At 38.1% G+C, this 24,959-nt stretch overlaps 1 protein-coding gene across 2 annotated transcripts in view; it reads left to right on the forward strand.

Moving 5' to 3' along the window:
• LOC149565253 (uncharacterized) overlaps positions 1 to 24,959 on the forward strand; it is a 176,555-nt gene that overhangs the window by 81,420 nt on the left and 70,176 nt on the right. For both annotated transcript variants that reach the window (XM_089818797.1, XM_089818798.1), the window contains one exon: positions 9,827 to 9,916. In XM_089818797.1, coding sequence (XP_089674923.1) covers positions 9,827 to 9,916 — 90 coding nt within the window. The remainder of the gene's footprint in view (positions 1 to 9,826; positions 9,917 to 24,959) is intronic.

Genomic DNA, 24,959 nt, shown 5'->3' on the forward strand with positions numbered 1-24,959 from the left:
TTGGATTTAGGGTTGTCGATAAAGAACACTAGGAACTCAAATTAATGAAAGAACTCTCTGGCCTCAAATAGGATTCTCAGGCATGGTACATGCAAATCGATAAGTAACTCACGCAAGGGTTTCTAGAGGAGTCCTTTTGACACAAGTCTGTATTTCAAAGCTACTAGCAGTGACATTGTCATTTTGGTTATTTGTGTTGTTGATCTAATTACTACTGGCAGTTTGGCACCTTTGATTCAAGAAATCAAACAGCGTTTATGCTAGTTGTTTGACATGATTAACCTTGAGCTTGTGCACTACTCTGCCTCCGTGTCTAGGTGTAGCCACATGGCATCTTCATATCTTAGTCTATGTATGCACAAGCTCTACTTGATAAATTCAAAAAGTAGGAATATAAACCTGCATCTACACCTATAGAGTTTGGTCTAATGTTGTCATCCAAATCTGGTTCTTCTATTGAAAATGAATATAGATTCAGGCAACTAGTGGACAATTTGACCTATATCACTGCTACTAGATCTGATCTCAATTTTATAACGAGTTACATATCTTGCTTCATGACATCTCCTATTTTAGATTGTTGGGTTGTAACAAAGCACACCTTGCTATATCAAGGGCATACAAGACTTTGGTATTCTCTATAAACAAACCAAAGATCGCCGACTCATTGGTTACATAGACTTGGATTGGGAGGCATTGATCACACAAAATCCATTTTTGGGTTGTCTTTAGTTTAGGCACAAGTGGTATCACTTGGATTGATAAGAAGTGATAGATAGTATCTCTTTCCTTAATGGAAGTCGAATATCAGGGAACAATCAATGTAAGTTGTGAGGTAGTTTAACTTCAAAGGATGCTTTCCAATATACATATGTCTCAGGTAGGCTTGTCACCCCTCTTTTGCGATAATCAATGGGTTCTCAAACTTGCCAAAAATATGGTATTCCATAAGTGAACCAAGCATTCTAATTGAATATGAATCTATAGATTTACAGTTGGTTTCTACAGTGGCCTAGACTAATGACATTCTCACCAAATCCCTATTTCTAGAGAAGTTAGTCAAATTCAAGAAGCAACTTGGTTTCATTGATAGGTTGACCATTAAGGGAAGGAATTAGAATACTATCTCCAAGTTAGATTGTTTCTATATTTAATGGTCACATCTTGATATGTTAATAATTTGTATAGTAGATCCTTTCTATTATTTGTATGTTTATTTTGATAAACATCTATCTTGCTAATTCTATAAGAACATTTTGTTATTTGTTAGTAATCAATCAACTATTTTACCAAATTTATAAATTGGGGCTGCCTGAAAATAGTAAGATTTATAATGTATAATACATCTCATGTGAAAAAGGTATTAGAGCAACATGTTATTCCTTGCCCAAAATGACGACCATTAGATGACAAAGGCAAGTTGATTTTAGAGCCCCAGATAATTCGAACTGCGTGAGAGAAGAGATTGAGGAATAAAACTATTGAAGAATACCCAATTAAATGGAAAGGTTTACTAAGCGATGATGCTACTTTGGAGAAAATATTCAACTATTCAAACTTGAAATTGTTTGAGGGAAAGCAATCTTCAGGGAGGGCAAAATGTCATTACCTGCTGTAATGTCCCCCTTTTAGCATTTATAGCATGATGTTGTTGTTAGCCTATTTCCCCATGGTCTTGTAGGCTAACTAGGACATTAAAGGGACTTAGAGGCCATTTGGCCTAGATAGTTTCAGCTGCAGGTCTTTCTGTGGGGTTTTGAGGCAACTTTGGGCATACTTACTATTTATAGTAAGTCATCTTGGATATGGTCGGACATCAAGTGGCAGCGGTATGTCGATGGTAATTGTTTAAAATCGACAAGAAGACTTCTTTATCAGTGATAAGATTTTTTATGCATTGATAGAGCTATTTTATAAAGTTACATTTAAATATTTAACTTTATTAATGCATAGACTATAGTTTGTGGGAAATATTTAAATTAAAAGAGTCCCCTTTATTTTATAACACATTGGAGACATAAGTTACATAAAGGGAGTGATGTTTTATCCCACATGGAGAAAACGAAGGATTGAGCTCTTGTGAGAACACTATAAAAGAAAGGGAAGAGCTTCTTTTTAGTATGCTTGGAAATATCAAAGAAATTGGAAAATTTTCTGGAGATTATGTCTCAATAGTTTGAAGGACGAAATCCCTTCAAGTTGGAAATCTTGATGCCATTGAAAGATATGGTCTTGAGATTTAACATGGTAGTAGTCCGAAAAAGCAGATACGAAAAAGCAGTCCGAAAAAGCGAAACCGAAAAAGCAGGCTGAAAAAGCAGTCCGAAAAAGCGGAACCGAAAAAGCAGGCTGAAAAGCAGTTCAAAAAGCCGATCTGAAAAAGCAGTTCGAAAAAGCAAATTGGAAAAGCAAAGCAGAAGGGGCAGCATTGAAGGAAATTATTACAACCATCTACAACCAGGTTCCCTTGTTAGTATTGTTTTTTAGGGTATTATAAGTTTCAGCTGTAAGTGTGCATTATACTAGCATTATCATTTTGTAATCCATGTAAATGCCAAAAGTCTTGGCCATATTTCATGAGCATTGTATTTGAAATTTCATTGCAATTAAGAAGATAATAGTTGCTGGTGTCATTTAAGCAATTCAATATCATTATTTATCAGCTAGTTAGTTTGCATACCAACTGTTTGTAAAAATGCCAGTTGGCTATAGGTATTCATTTCTCATGCTTAGATCATATATATGCACTAAATATTGTCAAAATTAGTAGCACACTCATGTTAGGTCATTGTGTAGTCCATTTGGAGTCTTCTAGCACAAGATTCTCATTGATGCAAATTGAAGAAAGAGTCATTTAAAGCCAGCTAAAATACTATATCAGTCATACGTCCCTTGCATGTGAATTGTTTGATGAAATTCCTTGAGCTTTCATTAGCATTTTTGAGAGCAGATTTGAGGAGGGTCATTACAGTGGTATCAGAGCGGTTTCCTGCCAGCCTGATTGGATTATTTCAGATTGAATTCAATTATCAGTATGGATTTAACAAGGGACAAGGATTTGGAAGAAAGAATGCACAATGTAAAGAAGAAATTAGATTGTCCATTTCAGCAAACAGAGGACCTTCTAAGAACTTTGGAGGAGCTGGAAACTTATTTAGGCAAGTTTGATCAGTCAAGACCCGATGCTATGCAAACAACTTTATCTCAAGCATTTGGTTCGTTGGTTAAGCCCCGATTATTGAGACATCATGATGAGGTAATAAGACTTACAACTCTCTCTTGCATTAGTGAAATCATGAGGATAATAGCTGGCCTTGATTCTTATGACGATCAGATTATGAAAGAGGTACTTCATGCCATGGTAAAAAGCTTTGAAAAGTTGGACAACATTCGGGACCCTTATTTCACAAAGAGGGCAAGATTACTTGAAGTATTTGCAAGGTGTAGATTTGAAAATATTATGCTGACAATTGGTTGTATTAGTGACATTCGCAAGATGTTTAATACATTTTGGAATATTATGGACGAGTTTCATCCCAGCAGAGTATTGGCATCGATGCACTCCCTCATGTTCACAATCTTGTTTGAGGGGGAGGATGAAATTTCTAAACTTTTGGCAGAAGACTTATGGTATGTTTGGACAAAAGAGAGGAATTTGTCACCTATGGCATGTACGTGGTTAAAGAGCCTAATTGATAGACCTAAGGATCGTACCTTCCCTATGACAGGCAGAAACTTGTATGAGGAGTTTAATAGACATGCGGATTCAATACAGGGAGACATTAGTACATCTTCAGGTAATGGTTTATCTGCATCATCTTCACAGGCAGAAGGGGTTACAGATGTTGTGCAGGTTGAGCCAGTTGCATCAGAAGGTGATTGCATGATTGACACAGATAGTGATTCTAGTACAGTTGGGTTGGATGAAGTTACTGCAATTGAGGATACTGTCATGTTTGAGGATAGTACAGTTGATCAGAAAGTGAGCATTGATGACTTTGCTGAGAAAGAGTACCAAGCACAGTTAGATGCTTCGTCACATGAGTTTGAGGCTGGTAGAACTCCGCATGATTTGTCCAGCCAGCTGAAGGTGAGCAAAGACAGTATTGTGACTTCATTATCTCATCATGACAGGATGCGGGATATGATAGAGGATCACATTGGGATGATTCAGTAACAGGGTAGACATAAGGGAGTTCAGGCAAAGTCTTCTTGTGTTGATTTACAGGTGATTAGGGAAGGAATGGGAATGATGAAGTTGAGTTATTTACATCTTCTATCAAATCGTGACCATCTTCTTAGCCTTGTCGAAGACTATTCAAATGCCTTGAGGAGAAAGGAGGAGGAAGTTGACAAGCTTTCTCGCGAGCTTGAGGACACTCGAGCTTCTTTGGTGAATACTCCATTGGCATTACAGGACTGAGAGAGACATAGGGATAAGCATGGCATGGAGTTGAGTTTAGTTTCATCTTGCACTCCTGATACTCAGCTTTCTGCGGCAGACAGATCATATGTGGTCGTTGATAATGTTGCGAGTTCATCTTGCATTCACATCCAGGATACAGGGACAATGTCAGACAGGTATGTGGAGTTAGTTGGTATTGGTCATATTACCCAGGTGAGGAGTTTGCTTGAGTTACCAGCTGATTCTAGTTTACGGATATGGACTCAAGATTGTTATATTGGCATTTGGGATTCAGTTGACTGGAGATCTTTATCACTTTTTGGTAGCAGTGATTGTTTGGGTGCTATCATGGATTTGATTAGCAGATTGCACGGTGTTGTCTTTTCTTGTGCCAGCAGCTTGTCCGATGTTGGTATTAGTTTTTATACACCGGTGTTGGGCTTTGTTCATATATCCAGTCGACCATTCTTGCTGGAATGTGTTGATGATCTTTCATACTTGGCAGTGTGTACAGATGAGTCCCAGGATCATATTGGCATTGATGACATCCAGGAGGATGCAGTGGGCAATTTTGAAGATAGTTTCCTTGGCAGTTTCTTTTGGTACAGAGGAGTTGGATAGCAGTGCTACAGTTTTTGATACTCTGTATGTTGATATGAGCTTTGGAGTTGATTCGCAGGATATGGATGGTAATACTCTAGAGACTAGTAACTTTGAGGATACTCCTTTAGACAATGTGTCAGAGGTAGGTTTGTAGGAGACAGTCTAGCCAGTGCCGTCATGTGTCTAGTCAGTTGAGAGTTAGTGAGCAAAACATTTCTATCGCTTGCCAGTATTTCGACGCTGCTCGTCAATTGTTAGCAGTTTATGGATGGGGTTCTCCTACTAGTGATGAGCAGGGAGGTAGTTATCTTTCCTTGACAGAGATCCACTCTTTATGGGAGGCTATTCGGATTTTGAGACAGAATTATATGCAGTTGGTAGTCGAGAGAGATTATCTTATGGAGTGGGGGAGTATAGCATATGATGCATTATTGGCCAAGGAAGATGAGGTGAGTGAGCTTACTCAACAGCTCGAGGTGACTTCTGAGATTCTTGAGAGTACACAGTTGGCTTTTGAGGAGTCACAGTTTCATTTGGCTAAGGTGACCATGGAGTTAGAGCAACTGCAGTCTTTACCGGATTTTGTACAATCACGGTCCGTGGTGTCTGGTGATCCGCGGATGTCCATGGTCGAGGTTGATAGAGGTAGTGGAGATGAGGATATATCTGTCCACGACACTAGTATTGGCATATTTGGTCCGTTTCCACTAGAGGCAGGTTCAACTGAGTTGGGCGCTGCAGCTGAGCATTGTGATATGTTTGACTTGGAGGGCACAGAGACTAGTGATGTTGTTGTTGATTCTGCACTCTTGGCTATATCATGCTCTGACTTAGCTGATGATCAGTCACAATTGGTTGTATCACGTCTGCACGATGAGTCTTTGACTGGGATTGGTTCTTTTTACCGGCATTATATTGTAGGATATGTTCATCGGTTTGCTTTTGATCCATGTGTTGAGGAGTTGATGGCAGACAGGTTTGGTCTGGGCTCTCGTTTTTGCTATCTACCGTGTAATGACTATTCACCATCAGCAGTGCATGGGTGTTATGGTTATGAGACAGTGACCGGTGATCTGTAGAGTTCTGTTAATTGCAGTAGGTGTGCAGTGTGTGGATTCTTTGTATTTGGTGCAGTTTCATGCGGGAGTATTCATCATTGTTGCAGAATTGTATTGTACATTCCACATAGGCTAGTGGGATGTGTTGATGGTATTTACTATGTTGGCAGTTTGGGTTATCTACTCTACTTGGGTTTTGATATTTCGAGAGCTTGTTTCTCATGGGTTCCTGACTTTGGAGTTTGGGTGAGTTGTATTCGCCAATTTGATTATGGATTCCTCTTGGTTAATTTTCAAAGGTTGTTGCAGGAGCCTATGTTGACTGACAGCACTATAGTTCATGACTACATTTGGGATCCAGGCGGATTGATTGGGTTGTTGTTCGACCATTGCTTGGGGACAAGCAATTTTGGAAAGGGCGGATTGTAAAGTCCCCCTTTTAGCATTTATAGCATGATGTTGTTATTAGCCTATTTCCCCACGGTCCCGTAGGCTAACTAGGACATTAAAGGGACTTAGAGGCCATTTGGCCTAGATAGTTTCAGCTGCAGGTCTTTCTGTGGGGTTTTGAGGCAACTTTGGGCATACTTACTATTTATAGTAAGTTATCTTGGATATGGTTGGACATCCAGTGGCAGTGGTATGTCGATGGTAATTGTTTAAAATCGACAAGAAGACTTGTTTATCATTGATAAGATTTTTTATGCATTGATAAAGTTGTTTTATAAAGTTACATTTAAATATTTAACTTTATTAATGCATAGACTATAGTTTGTGGGAAATATTTAAATTAAAAGAGTCCCCTTTATTTTATAACACATTGGAGACATAAGTTACATAAAAGGAGTGATGTTTTATCCCACATGGAGAAAACGAAGGATTGAGCTCTTGTGAGAACACTATAAAAGAAAGGGAAGAGCTTCTTTTTAGTATGCTTGGAAATATCAAAGAAATTGGAAAATTTTCTGGAGATTGTCTCAATAGTTTGAAGAACGAAATCCCTTCAAGCTAGAAATCTTGACGCCATTGAAAGATATGATCTTGAGATTTAACATGGTAGCAGTCCGAAAAAGCAAATACGAAAAAGCAGTCCAAAAAAGCGGAACCGAAAAAGCAGGCTGAAAAAACAGTTCGTAAAAGCAGTCCGAAAAAGCGGAACCGAAAAAGCAAGCTGAAAAAGTAGTCCATAAAAGCAGTTCAAAAAGCCGATCCGAAAAAGCAGTTCGAAAAAGCAAATCGGAAAAGCAAAGCAGAAGGGGCAGCATTGAAGGAAATTATTGCAGCTATCTACAACCAAGTTCCCTTGTTAGTATTGTTTTTTAGGGTATTATAAGTTTCAGCTGTAAGTGTGCATTATACCAGCATTATCATTTTGTAATCCATGTAAATGCCAAAAGTCTTGCCCATATTTCATGAGCATTGTATTTGAAATTTCATTGCAATTAAGAAGATAATAGTTGCTGGTGTCATTTAAGCAATTCAATATCATTATTTATCAGCTAGTTAGTTTGCATACCAACTGTTTGTAAAAATGCCAGTTGGCTGTATGTATTCATTTCTCATGCTTAGATCATATATATGCACTGAATATTGTCAAAATTAGTAGCACACTCATGTTAGGTCATTGTGTAGTCCATTTGGAGTCTTCTAGCACAAGATTCTCATTGATGAAAATTGAAGAAAGAGTCATTTAAAGCCAGCTAAAATACTATATCAGTCATACGTCCCTTGCATGTGAATTGTTTGATGAAATTCCTTGAGCTTTCATCAGCATTTTTGAGAGCAGATTTGAGGAGGGTCATTACACCTGCCATAAACAATCACACACACACAAAATGCTTTCGATATTAAGAAAGCAATTGAACAAGAAATTTTTCTTATTTTATGGCTTACCAATTTTCTATGATGTTGGTAAGGTTCAGATAGACAAAAAAATGAGTGGCAATATTCATCCATTTCCAACACAATATTGATGACAAACCAACTTGAATAATTGCACAAAGTATTGAGGGTAGGCGAAAATAAGAGATGCTAAGGTGGAACAAAGAAAGCATGAGACTAACCAATAAACAAGGATTAGTTAAGGCGTATGCACATGGAAGTTTGACAACTCTTGCAAGAGGAAATTGAATGTGGAAGCAGGCAATCCTCCAACCATAAAGGGATAATTAAAGGCAATGCACAAAACATTCCAAGGGCATTAAGGACATTAGTCTGAGGTAGACATCAATTAATAACTTCAAAGATATTTATAACTGTATTATTGCATCCATTAAGTGGTATGACATATAAATGTTGATACATGCGATATGTATGTATGGAAATTACAATTGTTGATGTATCCATTTTGCATAATGAGAGAAATAGACAGCTTGCACATCAATCTATGTATATGCTATCATATTTAATAAAGCTATCAATTGGCTCATTACAGACTATCACAGCCGATCTGCTTGTATTTGTCACGTGCATTACTAGATTAATGTAAAATGGTTTGTTAAATAATAACCGCAATATGGTTGATATGTATATTTAACGATGCATATGCCTTTTCTATAATCAATCACATATAGGGGAAATAAGTTAGGAAGCCACAGTTTATTGGCTCCTCTAAACTTATGCCACCCTAGGAGGGGGAATTTGGTCATAGTTGGACGTTGCCACCTCTTTTGGGCCAAGAAGCAATTGGTTGACCCTAGGGTGGAATTGGTTTTTTGCTTGTGGGATATGCCAAGGGGAGAACTAGTCCATTATTGGACGTTCCTACTGCTTGTGAGATGTGGGCAGTTTTCCATTGTATGAATATGATGTACTCTCGGACTTCGTTAGGATGACAGTTTACTTGTGCCCTCTCGAAGTTCCTACCAAAATGATTGGTTATGGATTATTTGGTCTACCTATTTTAAGAGACCTTTTATGTTTTAGATAATATATATGTGCATTAGCATTATTTCTTCAAATCATTGATGACTATCAAAGTTAATTTTGGCATTCTATTATTGGAAATGTTGTTTGTTTAAAGTTAAACAGGTGAAACTCCAACTTGGGGACATTATATAGTGCTTTTTTAGAACACTAGTCTAAAACAAATGAATTGAATCTTGATTTGAATGTGTGACGAATTGAACCCAACTAACAAGTCTAGATAGATGAACCAATATCATATCAAAAATGTATTTTTATCCTAAAGTCAAGCATTGCATGGTGCCCACATTCATTACTTTTGGTGTTCTTGTAAACATATGGGTTGTAGATTTAACAATTTTTTTCATACTTCCAAACATTGGAGTATTTTTTTATGCTATTTGACAAAAGTACTATGGAATGCATGATAAAGTTTTTTAAAAATGGGGCCTTGAACTTTGTTTCTAGAATTGATTGAAGAATTTGAAAAAATGTCAACCACAACACCATTACTTATGCAAGTTTTATGTTCACATGTTAAAGTATAAATATTCTAACCTAGATAATTTAAACCCAATTGGAAATATTTTTAAAAATTATTAAAACTTAATAGAATTTTCTTTATTAAATGTATCTAGCAAGGATCTTTTGTTACATTTGTTACTGCAAATTTACTTATATTAAACAAGAATAGGATCCACTACTAAGTGTGTGTGTATATATATATATATATATATATATATATATATATATATATATATATTTCATGATTTTTTTCTCTGAATGATAATTTACCATTAACACTTTCTTCTAACCATTGTATGAAAATTTGAATTTGTTTGGGGTTATATTGCAGTTGGTCATACTTATTCATTCATTATGCCCTTCTTGTTGCCTATGTGGCTCGCTCTTCTGATACATTGTCAAATTTTCTTGGCATTCCATCGTATGTTTTATTCCTCTCCTTAATCTGTAGGTTTAATGTTTAGGTCACTATAAATGTTCCTGTGATGTATGGCTTACTGTTTGTGTTTTATCTTTTGCTTTTCACTGCTTTTTTCTATTTTTAAATCAAAAGAAAAGCTATATTCAATTGTTAGTTTATGTAATACTGTCATAGAGAAGAACTTTTTTCATATTTTACAAGCCAACTCTTTCCATTTACAGGATAGGAATGGTTAGGTAAGTTGTAAAAAGTGTATCTGAATAAAGTGTTATCTCTACTTTGGTTTCTCAATCTCTTGTTTCATTGGTCCAGAGTTACCTTATGTGTTTAATCATAAAAATATAAATTATTATTATCCAGACAATATTCTTTTGGCATATTATTGAGATCAATGCTTGGATAAAGTAAATGGGACAATCATTCATTTTTCTGAAGTATTGTCGATTAACTCTATAAATTGGTAATTTCAAGGAAGAATGGGAAATATATGAAAGAAATAACATGACAATTCTTTTTGCATAATCTACAAGCACTTAGGTAAACAGTAATGGTATCTTAGGGGTTGTAATATAAGAAATCTTTAGGGAAACTAAACTCTCTTTTTTTATAAACGTGAATGCTTGGAAATACTTCAAAATCTGCTAAACTTATTTCTTTGACCTGGCCAGCTTAAAGTGCAAGATTTTTTATGGGTATCTTCTCAGACCTTCAAAATCCTCATGATATGTGGCATCATTTTAACAATAGTCTATGTTCACCATCATCTTCTCTGACAGTATTTCAGTGATTCAACCACTTGTGTGTGAAGATGCACGTACATTCATATCGAGAGGGTGTGGATAGGTATAAGACCAATAAGTTCTAACAATCTAAAGCACATGATTTATATGCATACCCTTGCAGGAGAAACTCACAGCAAAATATTGCTTAGTTTGAAAATTCCTTATAATCTTTGTAGTTTGTAGGCACCAATCCATAGGAAACACCAAGACACTCCACTAAGCACCAATTCGGAAAAAGATACCAACCTTTTTGAGGCACCAACCTCCTTTGAAATGATGATTTATATGATGCATTCTTCAGAAAAAATCTGCCCTTGTATATGTTTAAAAACTTCATAGGTCTGCTCCAAGTATCTTCACAAATTTACTTGAATGTACTTTGTAAAAACTTCTCATACATCCCTTCGCAGATTTTCATAAACGATGCTCATAAATCCACAGTAGCTTATCCTCAAATTCTGCTCTTTAATCTGTTCTAATGTAATGTCCTTCTCTTAGTCGTACGGCAACCCTACCCATGCAACTACCTTCTACTATTCTGTATGGCACAATGAGTTTGAGGATGGTGACGTAAGCAGGACAAACCCGCATGACAATAGGCTGTATGGCTAACTTCTGGCCTTTATGGCAAGAGTTATGGGCCGTAGGGTTCAATATTTGCCCACTTGGCCCAACTTAACTCTTCCTTTGGTCAATGCCATACGATAGTGTTCCCTTTGTGTTCACTATACATTTTGTACAAAAACTATCTTTGTGTTCCTTGTACACACCATACAACAATACGTCCATACAACAAGGCGCCTTCTGTACAACAAGCAAGAGTATCCTATGACAATAATGAGATTGGTGTAGTTCCAACTTCCGTGCACACACAAAAATAGTAATGTTGCCTTCATGGGTATTATAATCGCCAAAAGAAATGTATTGCCAAAAAGTAATGTATTTCAATGCTAGACGAATGATGCTCCAAAACAATGGATTGCATGGAGATGAAAATGCAAGAGATGGTTGATATTCAATAATGATATCACTTTAGAATACAATAACCTCGGATTTAGAGAAGACTAGAACAGGGTGAGGAGTTACTCCCATTGGAACCATAGATGCCAACTAGCGAGGATCTTCCACCTCCAAAATGACAGACCACTGAACTCCAATTGGAATTCACACAAATAAAGAAAATACCAAATTCACATCCCTACATTAGTAACTATCCTGATTGTATAAATAGCTTCATGTAAACTTCCCGAAGGATTACAAAAAGTGCCAACACAACCAAAATGTTGCCGATAATTAAATATAAAAGGGCCCAAGAGATTAATTTTAATTTTGGGTCCATACACAAAATTATTAAATTAAATTATTTAATAATATTGGAGACAATATAGTCCTCCTGATCCATGAATTGCTTTCCCTTAAGCAATTGTAGACGTAGATGCTCCAAAATCCATTCACCTTTCTAGGCAACATCCTCGATCAGTGGTTCCTCCTATTGCACTGGGAACTCCTTAAGTATGCATGACCTCAGCTTGTCTCTTGCGTCGATGATCTTAGTCGGTTTCTAAATTAGTCTCCCCTCTTCGTTAATGGGTGAAAATTCTTTCGACACTGTGACATGCTGCCCAACAACCTTCTTGAGGCACAAAACATGAAAAACCTTGTGAATCTGATTCCTCTTAGAAAGTTCCAACTCGTAGGAACCTTTGCCCACCCTTTGAATCACTCTTGAGGGCCAATAGAAACATGGATTCAAATTCTCCTCACCACATGTCTTCAAGGAGGATTGTTTGCACAGTTTAAGTGAAAGGTATACCAGATCACCTATCTCAAAAAAATGCTCAATCTAGTGTTGGTTGGCATACATCTTCTACTGGTTCTGAGCTCGGCATACATCTTCAGCTGATGAATATTGAGACTTTCTTGAAGTGAGTTCTTGGCCCTCGGTGCATGAATGTAACTCAATGCCTGCAATGACCCCTTATTGGGCCTTGCTTAAGTTTCTCTAAAATTCTCAGTTAGGTTTTCGGAAAAGGTCTCTCGTAACATTCTTTACTAAGAGAATACTAATTCATAATGATTAATATTCATCATTATCTATTTAAATTGAATTAAGAAATAATCTCTATTTTATAATATATACTTGAGCTTTAATACCTTAATCCCCTCCTAATTACTAACCCTAAGACAGATGGTAGAATTATTGTGCTAGGGTAGAACTAGTCTCCAAGAGGTTCCCTCATGAACAAAGCCCATTTTGGGAATCTTCTCCTTGCTGCGACCAAATTACTCTCCCCTTCACAAATTCCCTATCTACTTGGTTCTATTAATGAGTAATTAAGGAATTAGCCTCCTATATATTATTTGTTTATGCATTACAAATATATCAATAAACATGCATCACATAGGTAAGCATACCTCAGGTTTCATAATAATTCTCACACACACATACATATATATATGAGACAATCCTTAGACTCCAAACTAATATAGTAGATGATTCTATTATATGGACTAAATATGTGTAAACTAAATATATGTTTCAAATATATATATAATATATTCATATAGTTTGATTCTCTATATATAATATTTTGCTTTGCTTATATAGATGCATGCATTTCTGATTACTATTGTACGTGTCTCTAAACTGTATTATACATAATTCTGAATTCTCTCCTAACTGTTACCAATTACTAATCTCTCCTTAGTAGTTCATCATCTAAACTTCCTTTAATCCATTCTTTGATAAATGATGATTGCTCTCCATATTGGGCCTTTTTCTAGTGCCTCCATTAGCCTTGACTAGAGATTGTTAAGCTCATCATCTATAAGGATTGGCTCAAGAATATCAACGAGTAGGTTGATATTTAGGGAGTCAATAACATAAGACAATTATGTTAATTATCATCTCTGTTCAGAGACTCTTTCCTTACTGTAGCATTCCCTTATTCCCATCTCTATAAACTGCTCAACCTTTATAATTCTACCCATATCCTCATTCTCCCTATAATACCATATTGTTGAGTTCCTTGATGTTGAAAGGATCATTCCAATGTCCTCTTTTTTAAATGACTGTCAAATAAGACTCTTTTCCAAAGATATGGAGCCTTCAAATCATATGCAAAGGTTTGTTCATTTGCGGAATTTGAGACAATGACTTCCTGTGTCCATTCCTTCTTTCTTTGTATACTGTTCGTTGCCTGCTAGTATTGAAAACTGTGTATATCTATTGCTATTTCCTTTTTGTTATTGGTTGAATTAAGATGAATAAATTCCTTACTAATGCCTATTCTCCTTCTTGTTCTGTCATTTCAAACTATGATTTATATCCCTACATTAGGTCATGATTTTTGACTATTGTTGGTTCATGGACGATAGTTTTTTCATTATTGCTGGTTTAATATTATCAACTTATGTGGAAGTTGACTGTTGTGTCGGCTAAATATAGATTGATATCATATTTTAACTATAGATTGATTATATTGTATTAATTAAATATAAATTGATTGAAATTAATAATAATGTGGATTAATATTAAGTATATATTGACTAACATTATATTGATTGATTATTGATTTAATTGATTTAATATTAACCATTGATTAATATTCTTTTTGTTTATTAAATAAGGAATTTAAATAAATAAATAATTATATATCTATATATAAAGAAAATTATATATGCCTGATATATATATATAAAATCCAAATGTCAATATCAGGTCATGGCAACCCCAAATCCACGAATGATGAAGGTTCATAACCATACAATGCTTTGAAGGGTGTCCTATGTATCGACATGTAGTAGGTGGTGCAACAATGTTCTCCCAAGTGTAGCCAATGAACCCACGTCATCTGCTATGTTGAAACTTAGTCCCTGAGATAATCTTGAAATTATTTATTCACAATCTCTATTTGTCCGTCTGTTTGCAAGTGGTAGCTCATTCTTGGCAACAACTCCATTCATGCCAACCAAAATAACTCTATTCAAAAGGTGCTGATAAAGAGGCTATCTCTATCACTCACTGTTTCGTAGGAGACCATGCAAGCGGAATACCTCATAGAAAAACAACTCAGCCACTTGGGCTTCCTACATTTTAGTGGAGATGGAAACTAAATGAGCATATTTTGTCAAGTGATCCACTAAAATGAAGATGCAATCCCTCCATTACACTTTTGGAAGCTGGGTAATGATATCCATCAAGATGTTATTCTACTTTTGGTTAGGGATGATATCCATCAAGATGTTATTCTACTTTTGGTTAGGGATTTGCAACGGCTAAAGCAGTCCCACAAGTAAGGTGTGCTCGAATTTGTTCTATTGGCAAGTAGCACATTCCTGCACATACTGTAGTACATCACTCTTAAGATCCTTCCAAGAAAACCTTTCTCAGATTTGTCTATAGGTCTTTAGATATCCTGGGTAGGGTGAGTCATGTTTCTTAAAGAATCCTTTCCATCATCTTGGAATCGGGTATCAAATAGATTCTACCCTTGTAGTAAATAATGTCGTCAACCATCTTGTATTTGTCATCCACACTTGAATATCCATTAGTTAACACGCGAATGTATTCTTGAAGAATTCAACCAAAAGAAGTGCTTTCCAATGTAATGTTCCCATCATAAAATAAATAATTAATCAAACCTTTGTTAATCGGCTGATTGATCTAGTATATCTTGGACCCATTTTGAATTTAATTGTTCTCGTAGGTGTGGCCGTCAGTTATCTTTGTAAACCCTCAAGAAGTTCCTCCGAAGGGTTTTTAAGCATGACATGTAGGTAGTAGTTGGCATACGATTTGGATTTTTTTTTTTGTATTGCAGATTCCTGTTGGGGTTCAGTATTGTTCACCATTTTGGAAGTGAAAGATCTTCCCTGCTTGCCTTTCTCTGATTTCAGTGGGCTTCAACACTCACCCTATTCCGTCTGTGTATTTCTTGGTTGGGATCTGGTAAATCTGATCAATATTCTTATTAGCAAATATTCATACTCTCCATTGATGTGCAATTGCTTGTGTTTGATTTCGTGTGTGCGTATTTAACTTCCATTAGTATTTGTTCCAACACTCTTTCCCTCGTACCTGTCACCCTTCGGATCTCTCAGCTCCATACACCCTTCCATGGCCACTGTATGAACATTCCTCCATCTACTCTAAGTCTTGATACCGTGCGACCTTCCCTAATCATCGTACAACTCTCTCCACAGCCACCATACGACCTCCTCCTCCAACTCGTACGACCTTGCTGCATTGCTGTACGACCTTGAGAAACTATTGTATGACACTGCTCTACAACCGTACAGCCCTCCTCGATACACTATCGTATGACCTTTTCCTGTGAGTTTAATCTACTCCCACATTACAGTAAGACCTTCTGATAGGATACGAAACACACCATACGACCAATTTATCTTTCAAGAAGTGACGTCTGGAATGGATCATTATAGTGGTTATCAGAACCAATCATCCAACCATCCTATGGACAATGAATGAGAGTTTATAGCTGGAAGAGAAGAAGATCCCATTCAATTTATAGAATGACGGAACAAGAACCCACTGTTGCTCAACTCATGGCACTACTAAGAGATTTTTCGAGGAATCAAGTGCAGATCAATGATACTCATTGACTTATGGAAGAAACTCTCAAGAAATTGGCGAATAATAAAATATTCGGTGAACAAAATGGTCACAGCGCAGACTCGGTGTTGGGTAAGGCAAACCCTCATCCAGCATGCTCTCGACCTTCCATGTCGTTTTTCCCTCCACAAACAGAGGTACCACACAGAGGAAAGCAAACAACCTTTGAGGAAGTTCAAGGACAGTTGAGAGAAGACTGGAAGAATGCAATTTGGAGGAAGATATATCCTACAAAGATTACGTAGAACTGAGAATGAGATATTCTAGAGGTGGAAACCGAGGATATAATTAACGACGATCTCAGAAGGAAGTTGAGTAAGGTAAATTTGTCACCATTTGACGGATCCGGGACCATATTTTCTCAAGCCTGGGTAATGAAGGCCAATACTTACTTCCAATTTAATCCAATGCTAGAAGAAGCAATCAAATTTGTAGCACTACGCTTGGAAGGGGTGGCGCATGAATGGTGGCATCATGGCACCATCACACTGGGGCATGACCAAATAAATACTTACACAGGATTCATTGAAAGATTGATATATCGGTTCGATGGTAAAGATCCGAAACTTAATTTCAAGGAATTAGCACAACTGAGGCAAATTGGATTGGTCGACCAATATATCATAGAGTTTCAAAAACTCTCTATTTTGGTCATGGACATTTCCAATAGGAGACAAATAGTGCTCTTCATTGATAGACTGACAGAATCACTGAGGGGTTGGGTAAAAGGTTTCAATCCTGCCACTCTTTCGGAGGCTATAAATAAGGCGCAGAGCATGGCATCTTCATCGACATCATCCTCTCGAGGTTACTCACACTCCCAACTGCCAGTATTTTCAAAGGACAAAGATAAAAAACCTCTGTCGAAGAAACCTTCATTGGATGAAGCCACCAGATAGGAGCTACGAAGGAAGAAATTATGCTTCAATTGCAAGGGACCATGGGAGCTTGGGCACAGATGCCTCGGTAAAGGGAAAATACACTACATTGAAGTCGTATCTGATGATGATGATGATGAGGAGGATCTACATTCAAAAGACAACATCCCCATGAGGACACCAAAATGGTTAATCTGAATCATACAGAGAGAATTGCAGCATTGGTACGGCATGGAGGAACTATCACCTTAGCTAGGAGCCCGAGGTGTACGGTATTTCATGTACGGGGAACTTGTCAAGGACAAAGGGTCATGGTGATGCTCGATAGCAGAGCCACTCTAAACTTCATAAACTCATATTTGGTGAAACGAAGAGGTCTACCTAGACGCATGTAGGATTCCAGGTCAAGGTTGCTAGAGGGACACTTTTTCCCTGTACGCACCTTGTTCCCCAATTGAGTATCACCATGGCTAACCACATTGTGATATAGGATTTCTTTCTAGTGGACCTGGATGATATGGAAGTTATTCTGGGCATATAGTGGATGAAGACACTTGATGAATACACTCAAAGCTTCAAATGGATGGACTTCACTTTTGTTGTCAATGGGAAGAAGGTTGTTCTCTATGGAATGGCCAATGAAAGACCGAAGCAAGTTTTAGCAGAGTAGATGGAGGCATTTTTTTGGCATGATGATATTGCATGGGCTGCACATTGTTTCGTTTCAGCAGAACCTTTAAAAGGACAATAGACCCCTCATTGGGATGATAACCTTCAAAATATTTTGAGGACCCATGATAAAGTTTTTATAGACATTCCTTCTGACATTCCCCCCATCGTGGGTTTGAACATACCATCGAGTTGGAAGCCGACGCCAAAGAAATTATCACCATGCCTTACTAGCATCCCAAGAAATTCAAAGATGAGATTGAGAAGACAACTCAGGAACTGCTCGAGTAAGGATGGATCTGTCCCAGCTCTAGCCCTTTTGCATCATCAGTTTTTTTCATAAAAAAGAAGGTTGGGATGATGCATGTGTGTGGACTATCCTGTGCTGAATAAGAAGACAATAAAAAACAAATACCCTATTCCCACGATCGATGAATTATTGGATGAGCTACATGGGGCAATTTATTTTTCTAAAATAGATTTTCGTTTCGGGTACCATCAGATCTGCATGCAAGAAGAAGACATGGAGAAGATGGCTTTCCGTTGTCACTACGGGCATTATGAGTTCCTAGTCATGCCATTCGGATTAACGAACACACCAACTACTTTTCAGTATTGCATGAATGACATCTTCAACAAACAATTGTGTAAGTACTTGTTTGTATTCTTTGATGATATCCTTATTTACAAAAAAACTTGGGAAGAACACCTAAAACACTTGAATGAAGTCCTAGGGATCATGAAGGCTTAGTCCTTGTTCACCAAGCAATCCAAGTGTGAATTCAGAACGACAGAAATATTATACCTAAGGCACATTGTCAGAAAATATGGAGTGCAGATCCACCAAGAGAAGATTTAATCTATCCTGGATTGGCCCCCACCAAAATCTCTCCTTGAGTTGTGAGGGTGCTTAGGTCTATGTAGTTACTACCGAAGGTTTGTAAGCGGTTTCTCTCAGCTCAGCGCACTGCTAACAAAGCTAACTAAGATAGGCTCCTTCCAATGGAATGAAAGAGCGCAACACACTTTTGATAAGTTAAAAGAAGTAATGAGCACTTGTCCGATTCTTGCCTTACCCGATTTCACACAACCATTCATTCTAGTGTGTGATGCATCGAGAGAGGGAATTGGTGCAGTATTAATGCAAGATAGACAACCTATAGCCTATGAGAGTCAAAATCTTACAAAAGTGGAGTGTCTATATTCCATTTATGACAAAGAATGTTGGCCATCGTGCATGCATTAACCAAATTCCAGTAGTATCTGGTAGGTACCAAGTTTGGTGTTTGTACCGATCATAAGAGTTTGAGATATTTTCTAGAGCAATGAGATCTAAACGAAAGACGAAAAAAATGGGTAAGTAAGATTCAGGCTTTTGATTTTGATCTTGAATATGTGAAGGGGAAGAACAATGTGGTTGCAGATGCCCTGTCAGAAAAACCTGCCATCTGTTTTCTATCTCAGATCTTAGCTGACTGGAAAACACGCTTATTGGTGGAATATTCCAAAAACACATTTGCATGTAAGTGTTGTGAGGTTTTCACACATCGCCCCAAAATCTTGGGGACCCCCCTTTTAATCGCCTTTAGGGCCAGTGGAGAAGGTTAGATGTATTTTTCACCCGGTTTCAACTTGATTTTCCAGAGCTATCAGTTCTATCCTTAGGCCGAATAAGTTCAAAATTGATTTCAACTTGGCAGGATAAGATTGTGAATTTTGTACTTAGACGATTTCTTTTGAAAATTTGGATTTAATTGTAAATTTGAATGATTTTCAAATAAGGAAATTTTTCGTTAGACTTAGGTTCTTGGAAAATCTTATTTTTTTTGGTGAAATAGAATTTAATTTTGTAAGATGAAGTTAAATTGCAAAATCGATTTTTACTCTAGAGGCAATTTTATTTTTTGTCATAAAATTTTAATTATTTAGCAAAATCGATTTAGAGGAAAATTGCAAAAATTGGCTTTAATAGATTAAATTTGCCTTGAAAGCTTTTGGTATTTAATGAAATTGGTAAATTAATATTAAGAAATGGCTTTTGGTTAGCCAAAATTCAACTTCAAGGATGTATTAATTAGCAAACCCTCATTAAATAGAAATTTTTAGCATCCCCAAGGCACCATTCAATTTCGTTTTGCAATTTGTGGTTAATTAGTAAATTAAAAGTGCAGTTTTCATTTTAGAAAATTAAAATTTCGGCAAAGTATTTAAAGTGGGCCACTAACTTAGCTTTAATTTTGGTTTTTTTTCCTCTATAGGACCAAGTCGGCCAGCCTGGGAGGAAGGTGAAAGCTGCTATAAAGGGAGTCCCCTCTCATTTCATTTTCATCAATTCATTTGCTCCTCATGCTTGGGCGAATTTGAAGCAAGGGCAGATTTCCAGACTTGGGCGAAATTGGTGGAAGGCAATTTTTTGGCGATTTTTGGGCAATTTCTCCATTGCCATTGTTGGGCGATTTGTCTAAGGGCCAGATTTTTTGCGTTTTTGGGGATTTTTGCTCCACTTTGTGGGCTGCGATTTGTGCCCTAGGTGGCAGATTTTACAGATTTTGCTCCTCCTTTGCTTGGGCGAATTTTGTGGAAGGGCAGATTTTTTTTTTTCATGCTTAGCCGAATTTTGTGGGAGCCAAATTTTGTGAGGGTCGAAATTTGTGGAAGACAAAATTCTGATTTTCTAGAGGGGCTGCAATTTTTATATCAGATTTGGGCAATTTTGTTGGGAGAAGAGATACATTTGAAAGTTTGATTTTTGCATAGAAGGCAAGTGTTGGATAAGCTTAGAGGCTTTGTTTTCTAATTTGCAAAGGGATTTATAATTCTTTGATGTCATATCCCGAGTTCCGAAAAGTTGCTGTAAGATTATTAGTTAAGGTGAAAGTCATCATCTAGAGTTGCAAGGAGTGCTTAAGCTGACATCCATTCTTTCGCTCTTTTCTAAAAATTGCACTACTTGGTTCTTCTTGCCTTTTGGTCCACCACTCTACCATCCCGTAATAGGGCGACGAGCATGGAGGATGATAGTGCAAGTAAGAATCCCAAGCGGGCAAACGCTAAGAAAGACAAAGAGGATATGACGCCCAAAACTTCCTTCTTCTCGAAAATGAAGAAAATAACCGATACTAATATCGCTACAGTGGACATGATACGGATGAGGGACAGACTAAAGGAAGGACAATCCCCCTTGGCAAAGAGGATATACAAGAGCGGAATTGTACATGCAGCAGCTTTTCCTCCTACTTTGCCTTGTCCGGAATTGATTATGGAGTGTGCATCCAGATTTGATCTAGACAGTAAATCCATCATTTTTGGCGAAGGGAAGAGAGTGTTGGCCAACATTGGCAAACAAGCAATTGAAGAGACATTTAATATTCCCCAGAGCAAGGGCATGACAGTTGTAATGGTGGATCAGGCGGCCAAATCATTTCAAGGTAACCAAGAGGCCTACTTCTCACATCTAAAGCGGAATTGGATACACGAAGGAAGGAAAGGAGTTAACAAATCAACAAGGCTTACAGTGGCAGATTTCAAGCCGGAATATGGCGATCTCATTGTTCTTCTCAGTCGGATCATGGGCCTAGCTCAAGCTATGCAATTCGAAAACTGGATGTACTTCTTCATTGATGAAATTGAAAAGGGAAAAGGAAAATTTGATTGGGCTAGGATCATAAGTGAAAATTTAGAGTTGCAACTTAGAACAGTTCAAAACCAAAGGCAATTCTACATGGGATCCTATCTGTTTTACTTAATTGCTAGATTGTATGAGAGTCCGGGACTTAGGGCCTTAGGAGAGATTGGTAATGGGCCGGGGCAATATTTGGTGCATGAATGCTATCCGCAGCTTCATTTGCACAATAACAAGGATTACAAGATGTTTTGCGATGCATTCGCCATGAAGACAGTAAGGGTATTACAAGGGGCGCCTGTTAAGAGACTTTCATCGGAAGCAGAAGCAAGGATTAAGAAGTTTGGGAGTTGGGTCATCCAATTCCCGCAATTCACATACATTAGAGTGGCAGGAAGTACAGCTTGTCCCAAGAGGCTTCCAAGATACCCGCCCGACAAGGTAGTTTTGATGGAATTGGCTAGGCAGCTTGAGCACTATGATAGAGTAATGAGGAATGAGGGGAAAACAGGCGTTTCCTTCTCAATTATAATTGGCAATGATAGTTGCCCAAATCGGGCCACCTTTGAGGCTGCGGAAAAGGAATTGGAGTGGTATCATCTAGGATGGTACAGAGCAAGGCAAGGATTCGACCCTGTTGGTCTTATCAAGGCATCTCATGGAAGCGAATTTAAGCATGTTCCCACTATAGAGGACTTTTGGGCCAATGCAAAGGATGATTTTCACGTGAGAAAGCTAGCTTTCTCGAGATTGTCGGTGAACATGATGAGAGATATCAGATGGAGAGGCCTTGATATTCCCGATCAATTGGAGGATGATCGTAGTGTGTTGAGAGAAGACTATGAGACAGTAGTTGGAACAGAGTTGAATCCAGTGGATTGGGACGATCATCAGGATCCTTCCTTGGAGGCAGTCACAAGGACAGTAGATTTGCATACCGAGTCGTGGTATAATGCCAAGTTGAGAAAGCTACAAAGACAAAAGGTTCTCCTTACTTATGAGATGATGAAACCGAAGGAAGGTCTAGTAGAATCAATCAGACAGAAGGGTGAAGGAAGTGGCCGGCAATCGGAGACAGTTAGAAATAGCAAGAAGAGGCCTTTGGAGGTAGAGAAAAGCCAAGAACGTTCGGAACCTCCAGCCAAGAGACAGCGGGCAGCGCTGTCAAGGGAGAGTATAACTAAGGCTAGAAGCCAAGAGGTCAATTCGAGTGATAAAGGGGCCGCAGTGGAGGTGAGCTCTGATTCGGAATCAAGTGGCTACAGTGAAAGTACGGAGTACTCCCCTCTCTCGGAGAACCAGCAAGGAAATATGGCAGAAACTAGTAAAGAAGAAGATGGGCCGATTGATATTGAAGAGATAAGTCAGGCGTCTAAGGTCGTTGGTGATGCTTTGTTGGTCGAACCGAATCCGGATTTGGGGAGATGCACTGCACCACTATGGTTAAGGCAAATGCTTATGCCGAGAGGCGAGGTTGTAATGGCTCACGCAGTTGATGATATCCAAGGACTAATAGAAAAGGATGATAGCGAGAACCAAAAACAGATGGCAAATACGGTGGCAAGGGTAATCAGAAGCGACAGTGATGGTCACCGAAGGGTTCAGATTGCTATACCAACAGTCAATAAGGCAGCGGATGAGATTGCAGCCCAGGAGTACGAAATAGTAGAACATAATTTGGGAAGAAATACAGATGATATGGAATGTGAGGAGGTTCAGGAAGGCATAGCATCAATCAGAGAAAGATTGAGGAAGGCAAACGAAAGGATAGTAAAGTTGGAGGCCGAAAACAAATATTGGAGAGATTGCCAGCCAATTCAACAGCTGCATCAGGCAGCCCTTCCTCAAGACAGCGGGAGTAATTCAGAAGAGGTATCAGCTCAGTTACATGAAGTAAGGGGTTGGATCTATGATACAATCCAAGATGGGCGAAATTTCTTGCCCTCCTTCATCTCAACATTCCAGTCATTGGTGACTGTTAGAAACAAATTCAGATTATTTGAAGAGGAATGGAAGAATTTTCTTCTCATCAAGGATTTGGTTATTCCTAGGCTGCAGGCGTTCATTAGGCTACCGGAGGCATATTTGGAAAGAGCCCGGTTGGTTGATGAGAGAGGATTGAACATAGTTGAATCTTGGTATGTCGCATTGACTACCAGATTTAGAACACTTGAAGAAATTCATGATGAGATTGCACAACACGGCCCAAGCGTCGACACTTCCATTTCGACCATGATGAGCGACGTTGGGGTGGCGCTTGATTTTGAGGGTATTAGAGAGGAGGATGTCAGTGAGACAGGATTTGGATCGAGATTGGATGAGTTAGGAAAGGCTGCCGTCAAAAGGAAACATCTGAACACCCTTTCCTCACTCAATGCTTTTATTGGGTTTGCAAAGGAATATGAGAAGGATCACGAAAGGATACTACAAGCAGCAAACAGCGTGGCAAAGTCAGCAGAACTCCGAGCGAAGCACACTCCTTGTCCTCCTATGGAAGAAGTTAACGAAAGGCTAGCTAAGTTCATTGCCTTAGCTAAAAGAACAAAAGGAAAAGGAAGAATTATATTAGAAGATCATCTTATGTAAGCCCAAGTGGCAACTTTCCCTTTCTTCTAGAATAGGACAAGTGTTTGTTTCTGATTGGCCACCATTTTGGTGCCTTCTCATTGGTTGCCACTTTTGCACTTTTTTCATTGGTCCATTGATGAGGTGGCATCTTCTCATTGGCCGATGGGGTGGCAACCCTAATTAGGGTTTTTGGATCCAATCTGGATCGTCGATCTTGTTTTGATCTCTACCGTCCATTGTATTTTGGACCTCTATATAAGGCCATTGGCTCTCATTTGTAAAGAGGTGAGGGGTTGGAGAAATTGTTGCGAAAATAATACCAAAGTGCTCTCTTTTTCATTGCATGTTGACTAAGAACATTGGGTGTTATTGCATGTTTTCTACTTCCACATAGTTATATTTTCTTTTCAAGTTGAAGCAATTTCATTTCAAGTTGTTAGAGGAAGAGTAAAATAAAATGGATAGTTGCATGGTAGCTTTGGTAGATGTTTGATAGGGGTCAACACTAGGCCACTAGCATCCTAGCGGCTGGTTGGGAGGCTTTGTGTGGTGATCTAGTTTACTTACCTTTGAAGCGTTGCATCTATGGAGGTAGGGCCGCTGGTTAGCCTTCATTAGATTCGATCCCCGTCCATCTGCTAACCTTCCATTCTTAGGAGTAGGAGTAGTTGAGTAGCCAAATTTCATGCTTAGAAGAGGTTAGTTAGAGAAGTAAACCAAAACATCGGCATTCTCACCTTCCATCGCCATTCACCCTACATTGCCATCATCGCGCCATCAACATCATCTAGCATTCACACCGAACCACCATCTCCATTTTCTCACCAAGATCCAAATTTTTCTCAAACAAGAAAACGTAAGGCCGCCTACGTGATTACCAGCAAATCAC

This window comes from Cupressus sempervirens, chromosome 3 (assembly GCF_028749045.1).
Source record: "Cupressus sempervirens isolate cs-2001-9-10 chromosome 3, ASM2874904v1, whole genome shotgun sequence".
Lineage (NCBI taxonomy): Eukaryota > Viridiplantae > Streptophyta > Pinopsida > Cupressales > Cupressaceae > Cupressus > Cupressus sempervirens.